General features: G+C 38.5%; 2 protein-coding genes across 2 annotated transcripts; both read right to left on the minus strand.

The window, feature by feature from the left end:
• Nucleotides 1-1986: 1986 nt before the first annotated feature.
• LOC144659892 (sperm-associated antigen 16 protein-like) lies at nt 1987-15262 on the minus strand. The gene is made up of 20 exons (XM_078520411.1): nt 15189-15262; nt 14533-14579; nt 13627-13657; nt 13145-13212; nt 11998-12033; nt 11571-11656; nt 11355-11423; nt 11011-11079; nt 10468-10575; nt 10213-10273; nt 9726-9782; nt 8957-9017; nt 8705-8802; nt 7908-8041; nt 7265-7342; nt 6767-6832; nt 6307-6492; nt 5517-5643; nt 3777-3842; nt 1987-2639 (listed from the first exon to the last, which is right to left on the minus strand). Exons 1-20 carry the CDS (start codon nt 15220-15222, stop codon nt 2337-2339), a joined length of 1785 nt encoding a protein of 594 aa, XP_078376537.1. The 5' UTR covers nt 15223-15262; the 3' UTR covers nt 1987-2336.
• Nucleotides 15263-16475: 1213 nt separating this feature from the next.
• LOC144659573 (uncharacterized) lies at nt 16476-24034 on the minus strand. The gene is made up of 9 exons (XM_078520039.1): nt 22790-24034; nt 22376-22625; nt 21784-21817; nt 21016-21153; nt 19879-20135; nt 19072-19342; nt 18577-18681; nt 17651-17719; nt 16476-17156 (listed from the first exon to the last, which is right to left on the minus strand). The coding sequence occupies exons 1-9, from the start codon at nt 23899-23901 to the stop codon at nt 16858-16860; spliced, it is 2535 nt and encodes an 844-aa protein (XP_078376165.1). The 5' UTR covers nt 23902-24034; the 3' UTR covers nt 16476-16857.
• Between the last annotated feature and the right edge of the window lie 47 nt (nt 24035-24081).

Raw genomic sequence — 24081 nt, forward strand, 5'->3', positions numbered from 1 at the left:
AGCGGTCCCGGGGTTCGAGCCGGGCCGCATGGGATTACTAATCCATCGCAGGGTTACCCCCCAGCACATCTGTGTGGAGAGAGGTACTTTGAGAGTGAAGTGTCTTGCCTAAGAACACAACGCAGTGCTCCGGCCGGGAATCGAACCCGGACCGCTCGATTCGGAGTACAGCGTACTAACCATTAGGCCACTGGACCTGACTGATTTGCTTCTGTTTATTTTTATACATTTCTAGTCGTCCTTCTGCTCTTTTACTGCTGTGATGGATGCGAGTACATTAAATACTGCAAGGTACAGTGGATTGTGAATAACAGCAGGTGGGGTATCTCCAGCTACGACGAAGAATCAACCCACCAATGAAACCACAGTACGCAAAACCTACCCTGGTTTACAGTATTAAAGCAGCACTCAAGCTTGCAACTCTACTGGTCTGCGAGTGTAAAACATGTTGTAAAGCTGGGTTTACACGGGCAATTTTTATTTGACAAATATATTTGATCGTGTAGATGACACAACAATTATTTCTCACCAGTTCAAAGTTTAGAGCGCCAGTAATGACCTTGGACAGCAGAGATACGCACAGAGATACGCTCGCACAGTGGCCAGTTGAAATGTTGGCATTATTTTGTTTGGGAGATTGGGGACCACATTTGCTGACGCAATATTGCCACATTTTATGTGACGAGTCGTCTACACTCCACCGCGGTCAAACGACAGAAATATAAAAAAAAAAATAAGAAAAGTACTGCAAAGATAAGGTTTTAATTTTCACAGTTCAAAGTTCGATACATAACCGGTATCCTAAGGGTTTACTAAGTTTTTTGGAGCTTTATTAAAAAAGTTCTACGTGTTTGAAAATAGCGATATACGGACGTGTCGGCGCCATTTGTCAAAGCACCTTTGGTTCGGATGCGAAACATTTAAAAAGTAAAAACACTGGTTTACCTGAGGGAATGGGATTACGCTTTCACTCGGCAATTATTTTTATCTATCCTTGCTCGTAATAACACTTCAATTTGAATAAAAAACGGTGAAATGGAAAGAAAACCTGCCTGAGACGTTTGACCGCGGTGAACGTCTACACGTGCAATTTTCGTATGTGACATCTTTTATTTGCCACATAAAAGCTAACACGCCAGCTTGTCAACAATTATGTTTGTCACATAAAAATTGACCAATTTTTCACATCTACACGAGCAAATAAAAGCTGTCCCAAACAATTGCTCGTGTAAACTTGCCTTAACAGTTGTAATTGTGTTAGAGCTAAGGGCATTGTTGTTTGTTGCATTGCTCTCTAGATCTGGAAGGGTAGTGAGCCATTCATGTGAGATCTTGTGAGAGCTGCTACCTACCATGCCCTGGTAAAAACCATTGTATACTCTGTATCGACCGTCATGAAGTGTCCAACCTGGCAACTGCATGCACTTTTGTAACGCCTTTGTATATACTACAAGTCTTCCAAAGAGATTGCATTTTCTCCAAACGTTTCGAGTAAATCCCCTCTTAAGCATAACAAAACAATTGTAAAACAAGTTTGGTTTGCTTGACTGGAAGACGTCCATCACCGGAGACTCAGGAACAGTTGTTGAAAGTTAGCGAAGATCGAAATTTCGGGAACATCTTTGATAAAAAAGCAGTCAAAAATTATCAACTGGAAAACCCAAACATAAAATACATCTTCCAGTTTAAGCCTTCATTTCGCCCTGTATTCACGGCTACTCAGCTCAGTTCCAGACGCTTCCAGCACGTCCTGGCAAATATGAGCTCACAGACCATTGCCTGTTAACCAATCAAAACTCAAGAATTTAAATATACTTTTGCTAGTTTGTAATAATGGATTGTATTCCATTATTCTTATTCAAAATTGTCATGTTTACTTTGTTTGCAATTGTACAAATTAACTTATCAAAACATTCTACAAGTTGGTGCATTTCTGTAAATAATCAAAACAAAATACACAAAAACTACCAGAAAAACATGTACAGACTTTGTGTATCTCTTTTTATTATTCCAGTGAAGACTACAATTACTGAATACCTTGTTAACAGAATTTACACAATTACCAAGTAAATTTATTAGCAACAAGTGGCAGATATACAACACAGCAGCAAATTGTCGCTAAGACAATAATAAAATCACTGTACATAAGGTGCGATGGTTTTATTATTAATTAAAAATATTCTTTGTACATAGCGGCAATTTTAAACTATTCACAAACAAACAAAAAAATGCCTTCTAAAAGTACTCATCGGCTTTCTCTCAGAGAAATCTCGACGCTTGAAAAGATGTTATAAAACACTTTCAAAATCTTGCACCTATCTATTCACTTGAACGCACTAAGACCAAATTCGAACGGTGCCGTCGGATCCACCGCTGACCAAAAACTCGCCCATGCGATCAAACAACACGCTCTGTACTGCATCCTCGTGAGCAGTCAGCTCAGTAGCCTGGCCTGTGGCCACCTCAATCATCTTGATGGTCCCATCATTGCTTGCGACCCCCAGGACTGTGCCACTAGGGTCAAAGTCCAGACGGTTGGCCGGGTGGGGCCCGAGATCTAGAGTGGCCATGCAGGCTACAGTGCGCACATCCCACATTTTTACCACTCCATATGCATCACACGAGGCTACTGTATCGCCCTGTGAAAATGGTACAGAGAAGCCACGGTTGAACCAAGTTGCAGTAAAAAACTCACAGACAATATTGTACACCCAATATAACCAATTGTGAACTTAGAAACATAATAAAAGGCGGAACAACAAACCGCCAAAAAAAAAAAAAAGTAAGTTTTTTTACATTTTAGAAATATAATTAAAGGCGTTCAAAAGTACCAAATCGCAAGATTCAAGAGGCTTTGATAGCTGGATGTGAAAGTTTGTCACCAAACCATCGTACTTCTAAAACTTCCAAGATTTAGTGCTTGAAAATGCAAGGAAGGTACCGGAAACCAGACAAGAGTGGCCTGGGCTTCCTAAAATGTACTGTACTAGTCATGGAAATTGTGAAAAAGGCGGTCTGGCTTGGGGAATGGATTTATGCCTTTCTTTTGTAGAAAACTGAGTGCCCCTCGTGATTCTGTCATAGTTAACACAAAAACGTAGACTTTTCGTGATACTGCCCCTTTTAACGACTTGACAATGCTCTCAGATGAACAATTTTACGCCCAGTGTATTGCAACTTTGCAGTAACGCTTAGAGCGGTTTTCAATTGAGTGTCGTAAAACCTAAACCAAAGTTATTACTCTGGCCAATCACAAAGGACACAGACAATCCAGTGAACCAATCAAAACGCGAAACAAATGCATGTAGCTGGTGCGAAGCGCGGGGAAATTGTGCGCGAGCGAGTCAAGATTGGTTTTGGTTTTAGTTCTGATTGGCTGAGAAAGTGGCGCGAGATTTTTAGGCCAATCACTTAGCGTAGTAATGCAAAACCAAAGCAAACGCAATTTACTTTCGACACTCAAGTGAAAACCGCTCTATTTTGACCAACTCTTATACGACTTATAGATGAAGTTTTCTTGTCGGATGTCGTTAAAAAAGTGCTAACGCCCATGCCCAGTTGTCACAGAGGAATTTTGAGTCAAGTCAAGTCAACTTTATTAGGCAGGGTGGCCCAATCAGCACTTGGCTGGTATCAACAGGGGCCCAGAGATAAACAATGTAGGCAACAGAGTTGCTTACATTGTGCACATGTAGCTTGTCCATAATCGTTTCAGAAGTAGGCCTGTCTTCCTAAAAAGTAATTACATGTAGGTTCTGATCATACGCTTAGCTTACCTTCAGGTTAAACACCACGTGGTTACAGGAATGCATGTGGCCGTAGAACGTTTGTGCACATAAACCCTGAAAGGAAACAAATTATATGGCGTAACTAGTAATACGTGACTCGCAGGGCCTCGCGAAGCTCTGGGTTATTGTTGCCTAGTAACGGACAAAATACAGCAGACAGAATACAAACAGAAACTGAACAACAACGAACTGCACGATTACAGAGACTTCGACAAAATACCGCCGACAGAATACAAACAGAAACTGAACAACAACGAACTGCACGATTACAGAGACTTCGACAAAATACCACGGACAGAATACAAACAGAAACTGAACAACAACGAACTGCACGATTACAGAGACTTCGACAAAATACCGCGGACAGAATACAAACAGCAACTGAACAACAACGAACTGCACGATTACAGAGACTTCGACAAGATACCGCGGACAGAATACAAACAGAAACTGAACAACAATGAACTGCACGATTACAGAGACTTCGACAAAATACAGCAGACAGAATACAAACAGAAACTGAACAACAACGAACTACACGATTACAGAGACTTCGACAAAATCCCGCGGACAGAATACAAACAGAAACTGAACAACAACGAACTGCACGATTACAGAGACTTCGACAAAATACAGGAGACAGAATACAAACAGAAAGTAAACAACAAGGAACTGCACGATTACAGAGACTTCGACAAATACAGCAGACAGAATACAAACAGAAACTGAACAACAACGAACTGCACGATTACAGAGACTTCGACAATCTCATCGCTTCCGCTAGCGGAAGTGTTGGAGTGAATTGCAATTATCCATATTCCATACCATGAAGGAGTATAGGGCTGACGTCATTCTTTACATTTTGCCTCATTAGCATACAACTTTGTTTAAAGAAAGCAACATGCTATATATAAAGTGACTCCAGGCAGTTAAATCGGCGAAGTTTTCAGCGTTTTGTGTGCAATATTCATGGAGATAGAAGCGTTAAAAAACTGTAAAATTTCTGGGTAGCAAAAGCGCTAATGAGCTCATACATTATTGTAAAATTAACATCAAGTTTTCAAACCAGCGTTACAGAAAAAGTATTTACTACATCGGGCTCAAATTTATAGCGAAAAATAATCGTACCATGACTACTTTCGGCTCGATCAGAAACTGAAGTGCTCATGCTAATGATGCAAATATTGTACAGTTGAATCTCAATAACTCGAACCTTCAAAGGAAATCCAATAAGGTTCGAGTTATTGAGGGTAAAATTTGTAAGAAAATGACTTGAAGGGGAATCGAGTTAGCAGGAGGTTCGAGTTATTGAGGGTTCAAGTTATCGGGATTCAGCTGTACTAAACAAAGATTCCCCTATATGAAGTATACTCTGTAGCTTGAACCGTATACACCTAATAGAAGAAATTGAAAAAACGCTGACCCTGTGAAAAGCATAAACCATGAACGATATGAGCCAATGGTATTCAAGGTTGACAGCCTTGCCAAGCCTAGAAATATTCCTATTATTGATAATCAAGAAATTTTCTTTGAGAGCCTTACGAACATAATTTCTGCAACCTGTCTTATTAGCGTGTTTATTGTCACAGACGACGATTATTTTTTCCGATTTCCCTGTAAACATTTGGGTCGCATCGTTCATGGTTTCTGCTTTTTATGGATCAACGATTTTTCAATCAGGTATAAACAGCGGGCATGATACGAATGCACACAGAGTCTTGTCCTTACCGTTCGTGCGTCCCATAAAGACAGTGTCTTGTCCGCCGAGCATGTCAGCAGCGTGTTTGAATACGGAAGAAACACTATGCTGTTCACAGAGTCGGCGTGACCGCGTAGAGTGTGTCGGCAGCGCTCACTAAAGGGAATTAGGAAACTCAATTAGAATCTTTTATCAGCACTTTATGTTTACCCACGCTTAGTGCTGGCTACATTTATTTGCTTCGAATTTTGATTAGTTTACTGGATTGTCTGACTGTCCATTGAGATTGGCCAGAGTGATTACTTTTTGGCTTCAATCAAAAATATGAATCGCTTTTTAGGGGACTACGTGTAGATGTACTTTGTAAAAGCCCACAAGGGTTTATTTAGTGCTCTTCTCACTGCGTTTTAAATATTGTAATATAAAAAGTCTAATGTAATTATAAACTATTGTTTAAAAATAAACATTTATTCACTAATTTTACTGTGTTTGTTTGCTCCACTGCGAGAGAAATGTGGCGTACATGTAGGAGAGTGCAGAGAAGTGTATAGGGTCATAGTCTGTTAACAGCCTCTATTTTTCAAAGCATAAGAACGCAAAAGACAGCGAGCGCAAATCGTGAGGGAGGAGGGGGGGGGGGGGGGTTCAGGCCATGAGGAGGCTCCCTGCTCCCCACTCCCTCACACCTCCCATTTTGCGCTGGCGTCCAGTCTCTCTCACGATTCTTTTCCCGCGTTCAACGATCGAAGAAAAATACGAGAAAATAGAGGGCTGTAAACAGTCTAATGGTCATCAAATAGGACAACAACTACTGGTTACCTGTTGACATCCCAGACTTTAGACGTGTTATCCATGGAACACGAGGCAAGGAAGTCCCCACATGAGTGCCATGAGCAGCCCCACACAGCATGGGTGTGGTCAGTGAACGTCAACACACATTCTGCCTTGGAAAAATCCCAGATCTTAACTGTCCCATCTCCAGATGATGTGGCCAGGCGAGCGCCTCTGAAAAGTAAAGTTACAATGGCTCTTTAATAACTTTTCAATTCCTATAAGGGTGATCAACATCAAAATTCACATGCATCCCATATGTGTATCACGCCGATACTACAGTACTTTTGGGTACGCATACATGTTCTGGCCAGTTTCTAACTGAAATTTGTACACTTGTTCGTGGTGCCGTTGGGGAGAATTAAGTTTCAGCCAAAACCTGTCGTTGTATGTAACTTTCCGCGAGAAAACATATCATTCACATGTAACAGTAAGCACTTTATCATACCCTGGGTGGAAGTCACAGTCTGATAACCAATCCTTGTGGCCTTCACCTGTCATAATAATATCACCACTGAAAAACAATGCATCCAATGAGAACAAGCCTGGATATTGTAAATAAAAACTCACTCTTAAAACGATTGCGACAATTAGAATTTACTTTCAGAAAAATAAAAACTTCAAAGTTTGCATGTACTAAGGGAGAAAAATACATAAAAGGTAAAAAAACAAAGGAATATAAAAAACAAAGAAGAAAGAGATGGACTACAAATAATATTTTTTCCAAGAAGTGTACATGTCATCCATGACATACTTGTAGCTCAGTATTCCGAGCAGCAGGCATGTCAAATTGAAGTAAAGCAGACAACTTTTAATAAAGCAATCTTACATTGACATGTGAAAAATAAATCATTCTAGATACCGATTTTCACAAGGCATTAGTAAAAACTTGCTCTAATAATTACAGCTGCATTGTAACTACACTGTATGAACGTGACCCTCTTACCTAGGCACAGCCCACATTTTCCAGCTCCAGTCATCACTGACTGTAGCCAGGACCTGTTTCCTTGGATGCAAAGCCAGTCTGAAGGTGAACACAGAAACACAATCAAATTAATTGAATTGAAACAAGTTTAAATAGCAGCTGACATTAGCTTACATTACAAGGCAATGCTGACAGGTGCTTGTTGGCATTTTTAGTTACAAAATCTCATGTACATGTAACCTATAATCATGGAAGAATGATTATTTGACTTTTTAATCAAGATATGTTTTCCTTTATTAATTATATTTCTCAAGTTCAACATCTACTAACTTTGAATTTGTTATGTACATGTATAGTAGATGTACAAGGACAATAACTATTTGAGTGTCTTCTTTTTTATCTCACAAATGTGGCATCCCAAGAAAAGTAAGTTGCTGTAACACCTTTGTGCAAGACAAATCTCCGACAAGACTCGCAATGCAAGGGATACGAATTCCACCTGAAGTCATCACACGTGACTTAACAGTCCTTGTCTCGCAAGTCATGCATAGTAAGGTAATCACCACTGCACTGTCACAACATCTTAAAAAACAGAACTCATGGCTGTCACTCTGACTAAATTTATAGGAAATGCAATGATAAAACCTTAGGATGATTTTCTTACCCACTAACTGGCAAATTGTGAGCACTGATCGTATGCGTCAGCCTGAACCCTCCTGATCGTGTCAAGTGTGCTGATGGACCTCTGTGGTGAGCAAGTTGAGGATTCACTCGACTATCAACAGGGAACTCAGAGTCCTACAATCAGACAAATCTAGGTTAAAGGGGCTAATGCATGGATGATGAATGCATCTAAAAGGGAGGGGGGGGGGAACCACTGAGAGTGGAGTGCCATCCTGACAAACTTGTTTAACTAGACTAATAATTAGTGAAGTGAACTTACTCAGTTTATTCATTATTAATAAACTGAGTAAGTTCACTTTGTTCCATAATCCCATCATTCCATATCAGGTTATTCCATAGAAAAAGTCAGATTGTTCCACTTTTAAAATGACAAGAAAAAAGTGAAGAGAAACACCCTGCTCGATATTGGAAATTTTGGATGAGAGTAGCAGTTCAGCTTCATGCCTAAAAGATGACCAAGTTCTAAATAGAGTTTTGGAACACAGTACACAATTTCAAACTATACGCATACAGACATGTATTTCCAGCATGGAGAAATAATACTGAGGCAAGGTGGAGCATTCTGACTACTGTGTGGAATAGTCTGACTGTTTGGAGGAATACATAAATTATGTGTCATCTGGGTGGCGTAAAATGAGATGATTAATTTTTGGTACAACGTGACCAGATATGGACTAAACATGTCGACTAAATGTCTGTCAATGCCCAAACTATTACATCAGTTGAAAAGAAACTAAACAGAAATGGCTGTACATCGTAGTTTCATGTTTACTATACCTTGGGGTGTTGGCGCTGGGGCATTAGTTGATTCTCAGCGTCATTATTCTGAGCAGCTGCAGGGCGATACTGTGACACCTTTTTCTGAGATTCACCTCCTTCAAGGGGAAAAAAATTAAATTTAAACCAAACTTCAAATCTTTATGCCTTGTAAAATCTTGTCAGTTTATGTGCTAACACTACAACTACATACATGTACATGTGAACTTTTGTCTCCTACACAATATACAGTGTATGTATCACTACACAAACCTTGAGTGTACTCTGCCTGTCCCCCTCCAACTTGATGAAGTGTTGTCTGAAGCCCTGTCATCTAAAAATTTTAAGCAAAGTCAACAGTGCTTTTGAGGTTTTAGATAAAAATCAAGTACTTTGTTGGCATCATACATTAATAAACTGTTAATATGTAATTAATAGATCTGGCCTGAATGAGTGACCAATAAGGGTCAATTGTTTTCTCACACTTACCCTCCCCCCTTTTAAGGCCTCTATCTAATTAATAAGCCCTCTATTGATGCAGCCCCCCCCCCCCACCCCACCCCCCACCCCTCCTCCTCATTTACATGTAAGTGTCCTGGGTGCTAGTTAGATACCGTTAAATTCCAGTTATAAGCCCTGGGCTTATACAACTTCGTAAGGGGTTTTGGGTGGGCTTATAAACGGAGGGGCTTATATAATAAGGGAGGGCTTATAAACAGAACAAAAAAAAACGTTTCGAAACGAGCCACGGGAGTGTTGATCGAAATACGTTTTTAGGTTAAAAATGCATAAAAAACAACATTTAGCCCTGTTCAGTACTGTCATCCGGCAGAGGGGGGCTTATATCTATGGGGGGGGGGGGCCTTATAATCAGATTTTTTTGTTGTTTCCAGGTAGATGGGCCTATAACCGGGGGGGGGGGGGGGGCTTATAACCGGAATTTTACGGTATCCATCAGAGCTTTTACAGTGTGTCATACCATTCAAAATGGGGCTAAATGTACTGCATAAATTGTAGGGTGTAAAGTTCTGTGCTAGCTTACCTGTCCAACAGCTCTATCTCTTTCCAACTTGGTTAGCATCTTCTCTTTCATGGCCACCTGCAAATTTTAAACAATGATTAAAGTGCTTTAAATTAATAACCAAAAGAATGAAAACTGCAAACTAGAACTGGACTGGTCAGTAGGCATAACAAACTCCCTCAAAGTACAAATGTTTTACATGTAGGTACATGTAACAATTGAAAATCACATAATTGTGTGGTTGTTGGTTCTTTAAATGGCTGAAAAGTTTGATAAAACAAGCAAACAACAACAACAAACGGTTGACAATAAAAGTTCTATTTTTTTGTTTTGTTTAAAATGGTTTCTGAATACATTGCTGACAGTAGAGGTACAACAAACATGTGTACAGTTGCAAAAATACAACAAAATAAGTTTAAGGTACAATTTATTATTAATTTCTAATAATGAATAATATAAAATGTTATACATTGTACAAACAGGTATATGGTGTGTACATGTACATTACCTCATATTTATGTTTCAGGGTCTGTAGGGTGGGCTCATAAGAAGAGTAGTGTTTCTTGAGTCTAAAAACAAAAAAAAACTTATTTAAGATGTTATTCATTTTTAAGTAGTACAGTAACAATTAATTATTAAACAAATTTAAAATTTTTGTTGTTAGCGTTGAACATACATACATGTACATGTACCAGTAGTTATTGTTGCTGTCTTTGTTGTTCTAGCTAGAATGATATCTTGAGTTCATGACAAATACAGATACCTTTTAATATCAGTAATAAGTCTGTTCTTTTCTTGGACAACTCTCTTGTGATGCATTCTGTGAAAATCTCTTTCCTTCTTCAAACGGACAAAAGTCTGCTTTGCTTTCCTGTAAATGACACAAGTTTTTTTAAAAGGGTGTATGTACACTGTACACTATATATATAACATAAATAAAATGCATATAATATGTATTTTTATTAAATGTATTAAAAGGTTGCACATCAGTACAAATTTCAAGCAAAAAAGCAAGTTAATCTTATAATGGCAGTACACCCATTATACCGGACACAATACACTTGACATGTACAACATATCTCAATCAGATCCTACAGTATCACAGTGTAAAATCTGTGCTTGAAAGTTATAAATTTGTATTTACTGTACCTTGAAGGGCTGAGTGCCAATTTAAAAAAGCACAACACTAAATAATTCCAATCATGTACAATGTATAAGTACAACTATGCCTTTAACAAGAGGTGTTGATAGGTCCTTTCAAATTAATTTCTTGTGGGAATTAAATTCACACTCAAAAATGACTTACTCAGCAGCCTCCTTGAACTTATTCACTTCTTGACGTAGATGAGTCACCAAGTCATCCAGCTGCTGGTTTCTACAAAAAATACAAATTAAATTAAATTTTCTTAATAATAGCCAACTATAAAAAGTATGTTTCCATCTCCATAGGAGATCTTCATACACTGTTAGAACTCTAGATATCTACATGTACATATAGATCTAACTGCTACACATTATTTTCAAAACCCAACAAAGCTACAACAATAAAAAAATGCGATCTGAACATTTCTAAACTGTTAACATATAATATTCAAAGTAAATAACAACTTATATTAAAAGGATACAACATGCAAAGATTACAAAGCATACTTCACATAAATGTCTGGTACAACTCGGACATCCTCTTCATTAAGCATTCCTTCTTGTAACAGCTCGTACCTGAAAAAATAGAATGCAGATGTAAGCAATTGTAATTTTCAATCACACAAGTTACCACGTACATGTACTTAATTGAGAAACATCACTTTGGATGAAACTGCAAACAACTGTAAAAAAAAAAGAAAAGAAAATTTAACAGCAACTTACCACTCGGTCTGAAAACAATCCAATGTTCTTGTCATCCCCATTTTAACAAGAAAGTTTCTCACAAAGTCTTCGACAATCTCTGGTCTCTGGTTGACATATAAAACATGAAAACAAATTGTCAGATTGCAAGTACTTTAAACATGTAATGTTTTATAATAAGGTCTTGCAATGAAGATTCTTCAATTCAAGTAAAAATATTAGTTCAGTGGTCGTCAAGTGCAAAGAATTGATTGTACATGTTAACTAAAAATTTAAACTAATTATTTTGTTTTGGCATTATCTGTTCGTAACAGAATAATGTTTACGTAGCTTTTTTTATTTAACTTTAGTTTTATAGTCAGATAACATTAAGTTTTTCTCTATTTGTCATTGATATGAATGGCCTTTCAAACTCCTGGTATTTATATAGCATTATAGATCAACTCACCGTTGTGACTGATGGCTTTGTAGGCTCAGTCTTTTGCTGCAATTTAACCACACAAAATGACTATCAATAAGGATAACAAGCAAATTACGGAGACCTAATAATGATAATAATTTAATAATTTATATAGCGCTTTTTACATATTTTGATCAAAAGCGCTTTACAGGAATGTAATTAATTAATTAGTTATACACTGTATAACCTGACAATATTTAATCAGAGAATGGGTTTTGAAACAGCAACACCAATAATTTAGATTTGTACATTCACTCTTGGAAACTGTTAGAAATTAAAACACTTAGTACTTAACATATGGATTTCTCCATTTTCCAACTTGATACATTTATAATAGACCACCTGCAATTCTCATCATCATTACTAGGATATCGGTCCTGGCTACAGCATAAGTCTTGACAGTATATGTGTGGATCGATGGCAGCACATGTACAGTCCACACTATAAAGCATTCTGATTGGACGATTTTGGTCATTTTACTGCCACTCCCAGCTGTCCAAAATGTGTAATGAAATACAGTGGAACCCCGTTAATACGGCCCCCAACGGGCCATGGAAATTTGGCCGTATTAACGGGGTGGCCGTATTAACGGGGTAGGGTCAAATTTCATGGCTGGTCTACTTCAAGTAACGTCTTGACAGATACATATCACAATTGTACTTCTAAACAACTGTTCTTTTATAAACATCACGACTGCAAATATACAGTACTTTCATTAAAGACTAATGAAGATTAAATCAGCACATTTACAATTCATGCATGGAAAAATGAACATTATTGGATTGAAAAAAGAAAATTTGAACAGGCTAGGCTATTTCAAAATAAAGGTCTCGACCTTTCTGACTAATAATACTGTACATGAGTAACATCAATTGACTTTCAAGTTCACGATATTGAAAAAAAAAACAGTGGCTTTCGTTTGGCTTCTTCTACATTTCAGCCAATCACTTTGGGCATGAGAAATCACTCTCGAAAGCGCATTTGGTCAACTATTTAGGGCTATATTTGGTTTGAGTGGCCGTATTTAAGGGGTAAAATTATAAATGTAAGGGCATTTTGCCGGGACAAACAAAAGTGGCCGTAATAACGAGGTGGCCGTAAGGCGGGGTTCCACTGTACATGTATGTTTGCATACCGCTAACAAGTCGTCATTAGTCTTTTCTTGGACTGTTGTGAAGGCTGTGTCCAAGTCTTCATCTCCATCTGTTCAGATAAATTGGACAGAAATATTTTAATTTTGAACTCCACTAAGGCCCTCTAAGTCAACATACTATACGTAGTCTACACATGTACACAGTCTAGCTGTACTGTAGGTTGATATCAGTCTATCAATAATAATTAACATACTGTCAATGTACTGCTTGTGTATTATAACTCAATTATTACAATTCTTTTATAATAAGTAATTTTCCACAAATTTCCTAAAATTTTAACTAATCCCTCAAATTTACTCTTCCTTAAGACCACTCATCTCAAACTCAGTTCAAAATCTGGGTTTTGGGGAACAAAAAAGGTTGGAAACTAAATACACAATTAAGACTTGTAAAATATGTCTGATTAAAAACAAAAATATGTTCATATTGCTAATTAAGGAAAAAATAAGCTTGCTTTAGTTACCTGTAACAGAATACTCATCTTCCAATGGGACCTAAATAAACAAATAAACTTTTACAAGAAAATCACAAGAAGAAAGTTGAAAAAAGAGAGCAATCTGAGCAAGAGAAATTTGACCAACAAAAGTAAGGAATTACAAAAATCCCATGATAATGTGATCACTGAGCTCCGAGCTCCAATCACAGAGAGTTGTACCATTCTGGAGTTGCGCAGGGTACTGGGGCAAGTTTCTAATTTTATAGGAGCTACGTCAAGGACAACACATCTTTAAAAAATTGGCAACTTTTTTCAAGTTTCTCATTCGTAATCCGTCTTAATCTTCATGCGTCAAAACCATCCAACCCTCCAAGTTTATCTTTTTCCCCAGACTGGCCATTTTTTTCCTCACTGACTACTCAAGCTTGGTGGCCAGTGAAAAAATTTAGTCCCTAAATTAAGCTCACACTTTAAATTTCAATCCTTCTTCTCAATTTTAGTCGCCAGGCTGGCGATTTCAGTTCCAATTTAGTCGCCAGCTCCAAAATTTTAGTTGCTATAGCGACTAAGTAAAATAGTCTTAACTTGGAGGGTTGCCATCGTTATTGGTTTTTTGGGTTTTTATTACTCCTTTGGTGTTTGTCTACATTAGAAAACTATTATTTTGAAGTTTTCTTCGATTTGAGAGGAATCAGAAAAATGACTTAAAATACTGTGACATAGCTCCTACGTCTGTGCTGCGCTCACTGGTTCATTCTGTTATTCTTAACAGCTCGGGAATAAAAATTGTAAGCGCTCACTAACCATGAAGTAATCTCTATTTTTTGCAACTGGTCATTGTTTTTGATGAAGAGAAGGGTTCAACCTTGCAAAATCACAGGCTACACGAAAATAAAAGATATAGCACCCCTTACATTGTACATGATATCTTACCTCTTCATAAGCAAACTCATCGTCACTGTCTTCAGCAACTGTCACTTCTATTGAACAGAAGTTAAAGACCACAAAGGACAAGCAAGGCTTACTGCAAACAAGTAAACTGACCTATTGAAATCAGGGCACTGAGTAATAAACATACTTATTGCAATGTGGTTTCGGCCTATTATTTGGTTATTCCGGGTGGAAAAAATGAAGATACACTTTTTGCTCTGCAACGAAAACGCGTAGCTCTTTAAAGCAATCAAATTAGTTTACAGTAAGTCACTGTCTGTTGAGCGGCAATCCTAAACACTGTCAGGCTAGCCGCTCTACAGAAATAGGATCTGATTGCATACTGCAGTAAATAAATTGTCTTTCTAACACTTTTAACTGTTACATGGAGCTTCAAATCTACAAGCACACTTGCGCTATTAGTGTTAACTAGCTAAAAATACCAATTCTGAGTTTTAAATTCAAGTATCTTTGCTCACACAAGATGTCATAAAGCACCAAATTCCCGCGTTTACCAGTTTTAAATATCCACTCAAATTAAACCAATTTTCTCGACGAGGATGACACAAAAGCTACCTCAAAAACCTCTAAAGGTGTTTTTCTTAGTTCGTAAAAGAAGAAAACAGAAAGAAGACTGTATTCATGTACAAAAAGGATACGTTCCAAGTAGTAGGCGCCCTCTTGGTCCGCCATGTTTTTCTCTAGCGGGTTGCCATGGACAACGAGCGAGTTTACTCATCGAGTCTACTGATCAGCGGTTTTGTTTAATTTGGCCCGCGAAAACCCCCTTATATATGGAGCTTGTTTTGTCCTCGTTTAATTCACGAGTTAAAAATCTTTGAAAATTCGAAAGATTTACCAAAAAAATCGTATTAATTTTAGCATTTTCAAACTCGAGGTTTCTATCGGCTGATAGTTGGCGAAGGGTGATAGAAACCAAGAGCGAGTCGTCTCGTTGTTAAAAAGAACACGATCGCGGACTTTTCTTTTAAATTTTCGACAATTTTACGTACAGTGGAACCTCGATTTAACGAAGTGCCAAGGGACTGGTGAAATTTGTTCGTTATATCGAAAACTTCGATATAACGAATTCGCGGGAAAACAACCAAAATGTTCGTTATATCGAGGTATAGTTTATCAATTTTTAACAATTTTACGCTGCACCGGCGAACCCAGCATTTTCGGATATTGACGATTTCTGAAAATAACATTTATAATTTATAATATATGCAGATAGATATGAGCATATGTACTTGAACTTGTTCTCTTGTTACAGGATTAAAGGATTTTCATCTTTGTTGGTCTGTTCCACATTCATCTTTTGTCGCGTGTTGACATTTTTTCGTTATATCGAAGTACATTTTACGTTTGGGTCTCTGGATTGTGTTCGTTATAACGAGGACTTCGTTCTATTTTATATCGAGGTTCGTTATATAGAGGTCATGTTTCATACATTTTACTGTAACTTTGGACGGGCCGAAGAAAATCGTTTGTTAAACCAAGGACTTCGTTATATAGAGGTTCGTTAAATCGAGGTTCCACTGTACTTGCGCGCGCTCCCAGGGCAGTCTCTCGAAAATTAGACCTACCTTGCGTAGCCAATCAGATTGCCAGTTTCCCTAATGGTTGAATAGACAACGGGAAAGCCAATCAGATTCACGGATTTCCAATACAACACGCTGTGTCTCCTACTTTGATTTACTAGACACTCACCGTGTTGTATTGGAAAACTTTTAGTCTAAGTTTACAGAGAGAGAAAAATGCCAAACAAGTTATAATAATTTGGGGAAAGTGAGACGCATTATGAACTGAAGTCAACCTTTCTTTATACATAGCAGTGACAGACCACAATGGAGGGCTCCCGTTTTGCTTACCCCCTCCCACCTTTGGACCCAAAACCGTGATAGGCCAAGGGTATGACAGAAAGGCATAAGGCATAATTCAGTGAGATGTGTTTATTTTATACATTTTATTGCCTAGTTTATAGTCAGCATCGACTTCATTTTTTTGTACAAATACAACTAACTGTTTCACCAATATAAAATAACTTCTCTGTTTAATTCTCTGATTCCAATTTCTTCGTTATAAATTATCATTTACTTAAATGATACATCTGTGCCATATGTATACAACTATTTGGCACAAATAAAAAGTATCTTTCTCTATATCCGCAGGCCAACTGTCTCTTCTAATGACATAAAAAAACGTGCCTGATGCAAAAAAATACTACTTTCTGTCAAAAATAGAATTTACATATGTACAAGCATAAAGAACTTTGGCTTTCAACAACTTCGCGCATCCAATTTGCTAATTTGATGGAAAAAAATATCATAAAACCTTTCGAAAGCAAATCTTTTCCGCCAAATCTCTGCGACTTACAAATTCATGGCACAAAGCGACGCATAAAACCCAGTATGTCGCATCTGAACCTTTTTCCTCTCTCCAGCGCAATAACATTTGAAAAGCCTTGTCAGCTAAATACGGCCATCTTGCATCAACCTGAATTGCATCAAGTGTTGCCTGATCAATATTTAGCCGACGTCCAAGGCTCACCCATTTGTTGCTAATGGACAGAGACAGCCTCTCCAGGTCATCATTAATTACAGTGTACTCTTTAAAACGTGTTCCTAAAAAAGAAAGAAAACGTGTTGATGATATTTCTCAATGCGATATGGATAATTTACAGTAACTCATGGTAACAAAGAACCTACACCGTAAAAGATATCACTTTCAGATTTTTTATGCTTTTTCGGAAAACTGTCTCAAACATGTCAAAGAGTAGTCACTGTAATCAGTTGGTCACGAGCATGGGACAAAGAAAGCGAACTAGCGCATTTCGATCGGGCAAGCTCCATCTTGGATTCGGAAAACAGGGGAGGCATGGGAAGAGAGCGAGAAAAAGCGTCCTAATTAGGTGGGGGGGGGGGGGGGGCTTAGTGATTTCACAGGCTTTGTGGACAGGCGCCTACGTCTTTTCTTTCTCCTCCCGCAAATCGCTTCCACCCTCTTGTAAGTGGTATGTGCTTGATAATACATGTAATACGAAGGTTGATGCAACTGCTGGTAAGAACAAATCTGCAAGAACAAGTATACAAGTGCTGTAAATCAAATGAGAAGTTACCTGGCGGTGCTACTTTCTCGGCTGCAATCAGTGATTGCGTGTCCTGGTCGGGCTCTTGACACTCGGAATCTAAATAATAGAACGATATGTATGTATGTATAAATATAAGTGCTATCGTTTTTTAATAGCCCTGCTTGTACATTTCTGTTCGGGATGTAGAGGGAAGAGGACTTAATCGTCTAGGAATGCTAGGGAGGCTAATTTTTTGTCTCACGATCTTTCGTTACTGTCTAACGAGATTGGATGGTCGCGAGATGTCATGTCGCTGCAGGAGATCAAGTAAAAAGATCAGTATTTAATATTACTCCCTTTTTTAAACAAGTGCGTCTCTGTCATCCTAATTCCTGGGGTAGTTGTTTGTAAATTAACCATCTGAGTAAAAAAGGTCGCTGTAAGAAAGGCAAGGTAGATTGAAACAAAAAAGAAGGCGAAATTCAAAAAACGCATTAGCCATTTGCTAGCCTGCGACTGAGCAGTTTCATGTTTGAAATCATACGCGCGAGCGGCGAGCAATTAGCGGGCTGGCGAGGCTGCTCCCTTCGCTCACGATAGGTCGTTCTCGCGGATTGGGGACTCGCGAGTGTGCCTGCTCACAGCCTAGCTGTTTACGAATGACGTTCTCCACAAGCCTGAAAACCTGCAATATAGATTCCGTTGAAAGTTTGAGCAATGAGTGCAAAAATTAAGTACCAAAAATCTACTTATAGTTTGGTAACATCTTATATGCTATTTAAAACATCTCACTGAAATTCATTTGTTTTAGTGACCCCGTGATAAAAATCTAAAGCGTTTTGGTAGGGTTTTGTTAGCTGTGCTCAAACTGTTACCATGCTATGAGATCTCTTTGGTAACTTTATTTTTGCCTGTATTGCTCGTATTTTCGGCGGAAACCATCTTAAGTACTTTCAACTGAAATGGAATGTTACCTATACGTGCCACTTTCGCGGGTGCAACTGATGGCATATCCTGGTCGACCGCTTCTCTCTTGGAACCCACCGTGACGGTATAGCATCTTTGTTTTGATGGGGCTACTGAAGAATAAAAACAACCATGTCCACTTCAATTTTATATAATGCAAACCAGAAAAAAAAGATCACTTACACTCTTTACGGGAGTCAATGAGCCGACAACATTTTACATTACATCGTTTGCTATCAATATTTACAGTGTAGGTATTACTTTCCTTGCTTTTGTTGAGTGGTCTTAACACACCTATTTCATTGTCATAATCCATGGTGAAGTGGCAAATGCAGTGATGGAAAACTATACGGTCTAGACCTTAGAAAATCCTTTCAATCTAATCACAGATTTATTCATAAAACTAAGAACGGTGATTTAAACACCTGGAAGACATGAAATGATATCCGGGAATCATATACAGGACCAACATACCTAATTACACACTGTGAACTAAGCGTTACCTTGTATTGGTTTGAGACTAACGTAGTGTAGCTCATGAACATGCCCCAGTACAAGTGGCCGGTTGGTGCTGTCAATAGGACGATCTGGCTTGATAGTTTGGTCTTCGTGATGTGGCAGACTGCTGATCACACAAATGCACGTTTGATAACAGCTTGCTGCAGCATAAAGAATCACGTGATCCCCCCACGTGCCATCTCGCTCCATGTTTGTAAGGTAGTCAGCCCATGATTGATGGCCATCGACAAAGTTGAACAGATCTGTTTCATCCAGCTGTAAGAAAATTAAAAAGAAAAACAGCTTGACTTGAAGTGAAATACAGTTTTAACAATAGCAACAGAATAAAATTCTGGGATATGTTGTTCGCTTGAAACCAAAGTTACATAAATTCCTCAGGGGCAAATTCGTGACTACCTCAGCACCAGTGCATGCGTGACCTGAAATAATTAATTCAGAATGAAGCCTAATGGAAGAGGAACGACAGACGAAAAATTCTAGACTTGTTTCATTTACATGCAGAGGTCGCCCAGGAGATATAACATGTGAATAGAAATACGCATTTACTTGTTATAAACGTAGTTTACAGATTGCAGCACAAGCTAGTCTATGTCACACATTGCAAAAAGAGCAAAAAAAAGCAAAAAATTAAGAGTATAATGACACAGAAACTACAGAAAATGTTTCTTCCTAAAGTTAGATGTATAATGGAGGACCAAAACGCTAAAGACCAACCTTCCATACACTCATTTGCCTGAACTGTATGTATAGAATTTCTCAACCTAAATACGGAAAAGAAATACTCAACTTACCCTTTTGGGGTTGTTCCTAAGGTACTGAACTATGGATTGTCTCAATTCTTTATGCGAGATTTTAATTCCTTTCACAAGGTCCAGTTGTTCGGACAATGCATAAAACATGCAATTTCCTGATCCTTGGTTGTCAGAAATCACAAAGCCCTTATCTGACGCAATCTTCCTCAACTCTACTGAGAGGTCAGTCGTTTGGTTGACTTCACTTGCACTGTGTTGTATTTGCTGAAGTGTCTGGCACATTTGCTCAGGAACATCTAAAAGAAACAAACTGTTGCTTTTGGGTTTTTTTTTCTTTGCTAGGGAAAAAAAAAAGGAGTGCTGGGGAAATAAGGCACATAGCAAAAGAGAGAAAATCTCTTATAAACCGTACACCAAACTGAGGAAACGCTACACCATTTTTTTATACTCAGACCATCTTAATAAAGGATTTTACACAAAAAAGTAAAGTATCTATTGCAACCTGCCTGAATTCTTTGGGAATTAATCTCAGTCCTAAAGAAAATCCTCAACTAGTTCAGTTAGAGGAAGCTGTCTTGATAAAACACCACATTCATATATCAGTCAGCAACAAGCCCCAGAATAAATATTCAGATCATTGCCATGGGGCTGAAGGGACACTGTTCATGGGCTGTGCCAGAGGGAGGGGGAAGGGGCATGTGAACACACATGTTGATAACCCTTTGGGGTTGGATGACTTGTGAGGGTGTGCCGTCCGGCTCCTAATTCAGACCACAACGTATCCTTTAGTTGTTTACACCTTCGTTGGACGTGATTTGTACTCCATAGATTAGGTATAAAATAAGTTCTTTCAAGCCATCTTGTTCAAACTCTCTGATGAAGTCTCTTTGTTCAGACGAAACCGGTCAGAGAAGAAAAAAAGCAAGTTGACAAGACCTGTTGCTGTGTGCTGCTCACTAGTACTTAGTTACATATTTTTGCCTGAAACTGATAAATAAACTATTGTCATAAATAAACTGCTCATGCAAGTCCAAGATCCAATTTATTGCTTTTATTGAAAAAAAAAACAATAATAAGAGAAACAAAACTGACACAAACAGATGGGTAACATCTTCAAGAGCCTGAAGCCCTAAAAGACTACAGATGTAAGTATCATAACATGAACTGAAATGTTACCTGTACGTGCTACTTTGACGGGAGCAATTGAATTTCTTTCCTTGTGAGACGCTCGTTTCCTGGGGCCCACAGCAGAGGGTTGCTCTTTTGTAGTGGCCACTTCCATTTGCGTTAATTTTGCGCACAAAGTCTGCAAAACTAGTTTTCGTAGAAAATTATCTCAAAAAACAATCAATTCGTTCATGCTCCCAATAACGGAAAAATACGGAGGTGCTAAGTACAGAGCTTTATATAAAACGGAAAAACCGCTCCACGAGTGCTGTTGCAACGAAGTATGTAATAAACATGATAAATTCACAGTTAACAACATGTAACTTGGATATAGTGTTCCCACTTAGTGATTGTTTACTTCTGTATTTACACGGACACTCAAATTAATTCCATCCATTCCTCCATTCACTCATTCATTCATTCATTCATTCATTCATTCATTATAGCTTTCGAAAGTAACTGCTGTGGAGCCACCTTTTCTGGGGAATGAACCACCAACTACGAGTTCGTGCTACCGCTGAAACACTCGAATTACACAGCTGTGCTAATCTAGTAAGAACTGATCGAAATAAGAGGGCCATAACAATGATGCCCAAAAGTAGTATCGATTGCACTGGTTATTACATTGTTGTAATTTATATTCAAAAGGTGTAAGGTACACTATACTAATTTAAAAGTTCCGAATCAGTATTTTGTGGTTTTGCTTAAGACACTCATGGACTAATGTCCTTGTTTTGTTGAAAAATGACAACAGCAAGGAAAATTTCACAAACTTACACGGCTGTTTGTGACCAGTGATTTCTTCCAATGCCTGAAAAAAGTAATTAATTATCAAACAAAAATCATATTTGGAAATGGTCACTCTTCCCTCTAAATTGAAAGGCACGTTGTGTTATGAAATTAAGTTAACGCCGATTTTAAGTTATTGCAAAGTCGCCAGGCAATGTTTTCATTTCCAGACTGGTGAACGACAATTCTTCCTCGCAGAAGAGAACTGATACCTACAGACAAAACTCAACATTTATATTAACCTTTTTAATTTCGTTTGCCTTTGACTTTGGGAATTGTCAGACTACACGTCACGCCGTTCATGAGGTTTTGAAACAGATTACTACCGAGTCATGTTCCATTGAATGAAGGCCGCGATGCCATAACCATTACTCCGTTGACCAGATAACATTTATGGGTAAATCAACATATATCACATACACCGAAAGCCCAGAGACAAATTTATATCACTTTGTGCAACATATATTATTGACCTACACCGGGGAAGAAAGACCACCAAAGGTATCAGTAGCACGAGCTTTAATTGACAGGCCATCTTCGCCCATTTCATTAGCCCCAAATGCTTTTAATTGTTACTGACCTGAATCCAAGTATTGGACGGACGATAGATGGGGCCATCCGTACGTGAGCAACGGACTGGCTTTTTTGTCAAGGAAACGTAGTGCGCACAGTCATCATGTGAACATCCTTGTTTTCCATGCCAAACACACTCTCCATTGTCGGTTACAAATTGAGGTGGACACAATTTGCATCGAGCACAGATATCCCAGGACACTGCGTGCAGCCAGTGGCAATCTTCATGCAGTGTAGTTAAGCTAATCATTAAAAAGCTGAAAGAAAAAACGATGACATTACAAACTGTCAACATCAGTCTCAAAAACGAAGGGGTTGCCATTAATGTCAGCTTACTTGAATTTGCTGAAGGACATGATGCTATGTAGCTACTCATCCTACTGATTACAGCGTTGAACTTTTCCAGTCATTGGATACGTACCTTAACACCTCTGAGCAAACATCGGGCTCCTTCTCGATTGGATTTGAATTCGCATTGTCGTGATCCCAAACGCGTATCTTGATCACACGTTTGTAGCAAACAAACTCAATGCCAGTAAACTCTCCAATAAAGAACCGAGCAAAATTAGCACAGAGCTTTGGTTGATCGCAGGCAATTCTTCTTTCTGCAAATTCTACAAAGAGCACAACTAGTCTAGAGAACAGTCCACCTGGAACGTAATGTGTGTTGAATGTGATGTAGGCAGGTGCAAGTTCTTGGTTTTCAGAAGTGTTAAACATCAGCTCGTCTTCTGCTTTCGATATCAGCATGCACGGTACTAGGTACATGGAAGAGCCCTCTTTACAAGTATATTCACAAAGAAGGTTGAATTTCTTCATTATGGTAAGCAGCGACCCCTTGATGTCAGCAAGGTTCAATTTCTCACAAGAATAATCTAAAAGTTCTTCATGAAGAATTCCTTTTTGTCCAAGATCTTCGCGAAGGTTGCGAATACGGGTATTTTCCTCGTTTTGTTTCTCCACTGTTATAATCTGGCAGAGAACATCAACCAGCCACTTTGGATTCAACACAACCAGACTTTCTGGATCATCAGCACAGCCGTGGTAAACCACTGTGCCGCGATCATGTAAAAAGTTCAAAAGTACTTCAAAGTCACCCTCGATTTCAAATTGGCAAATTGCATCGCATATGTTCTCTTTAAAGTCTTGCCTTGTGATGTAATTGGTTCCCTTGCTGACTAGATCATAAACTTCGTCCTCCACTTGAAGCCACCTTAATGGAACTTGCATTTTTGTATGTGGCATGACATCTCCCACTTTCAGTATCTCTTCTCGCAAGCTGACAATTTGTGGATCTTCATCGTCATGTTCCTTGCCAGCAAGGGTGTTATTCACCGCAAAGGTTTTACCAATGTGTTCACTGAATTCTCTTGTAGTGTCACACATTTTCTCTTTTACATCTTCTACACACTTTTTCTTGGCACTCAGGTCCCCTTCTACAACGTCAGCATGTGTTCCCACGAGAATGACAGGTGGTAAGATTTCCCCATTCTCGTCATGCTTATAGGAATGCACTAAGTCCATCCACCTCATGATGTGATCGAAGTTTGTGTCATTACTGTCGGGAGCTAGAATCTTAACCTCGTTGCAATTTTGCTCTTTTACAAAACACTGAGCAAGAGCAGAAAGATCCTTTGTGAGATCAAAAATCAGAACATAAATTGCTTCACGAGAAGTGAACAAGGGATGAATGGCACGGTAAATAGCTTGACC

Source organism: Oculina patagonica, chromosome 7, assembly GCF_052425735.1.
Source record: "Oculina patagonica isolate OP01 chromosome 7, crgOcupat, whole genome shotgun sequence".
NCBI classification, from domain to species: domain Eukaryota; kingdom Metazoa; phylum Cnidaria; class Anthozoa; order Scleractinia; family Oculinidae; genus Oculina; species Oculina patagonica.

Excerpts from the sequence above, each read along its gene's own strand:
- LOC144659573 (XM_078520039.1), bottom strand. The coding sequence starts at position 23,901 with ATGAGGTGGATGGACTTAGTGCATTCCTATAAGCATGACGAGAATGGG. Across the intron at positions 17,720-18,576 it reads CGCGAAAGTGGCACGTATAG|ATTCCGAGTGTCAAGAGCCC; the intron begins GTAACATTCCAT and ends TCTATTATTTAG. Across the intron at positions 17,157-17,650 it reads CGAGAAAGTAGCACCGCCAG|GAACACGTTTTAAAGAGTAC; the intron begins GTAACTTCTCAT and ends TTTCTTTTTTAG.
- LOC144659892 (XM_078520411.1), bottom strand. The coding sequence starts at position 15,222 with ATGGCGGACCAAGAGGGCGCCTACTACTTGGAAC. Across the intron at positions 13,658-14,532 it reads ATGAGTTTGCTTATGAAGAG|GTCCCATTGGAAGATGAGTA; the intron begins GTAAGATATCAT and ends TTGTTTATTTAG. Across the intron at positions 13,213-13,626 it reads AGATGAGTATTCTGTTACAG|ATGGAGATGAAGACTTGGAC; the intron begins GTAACTAAAGCA and ends TTATCTGAACAG.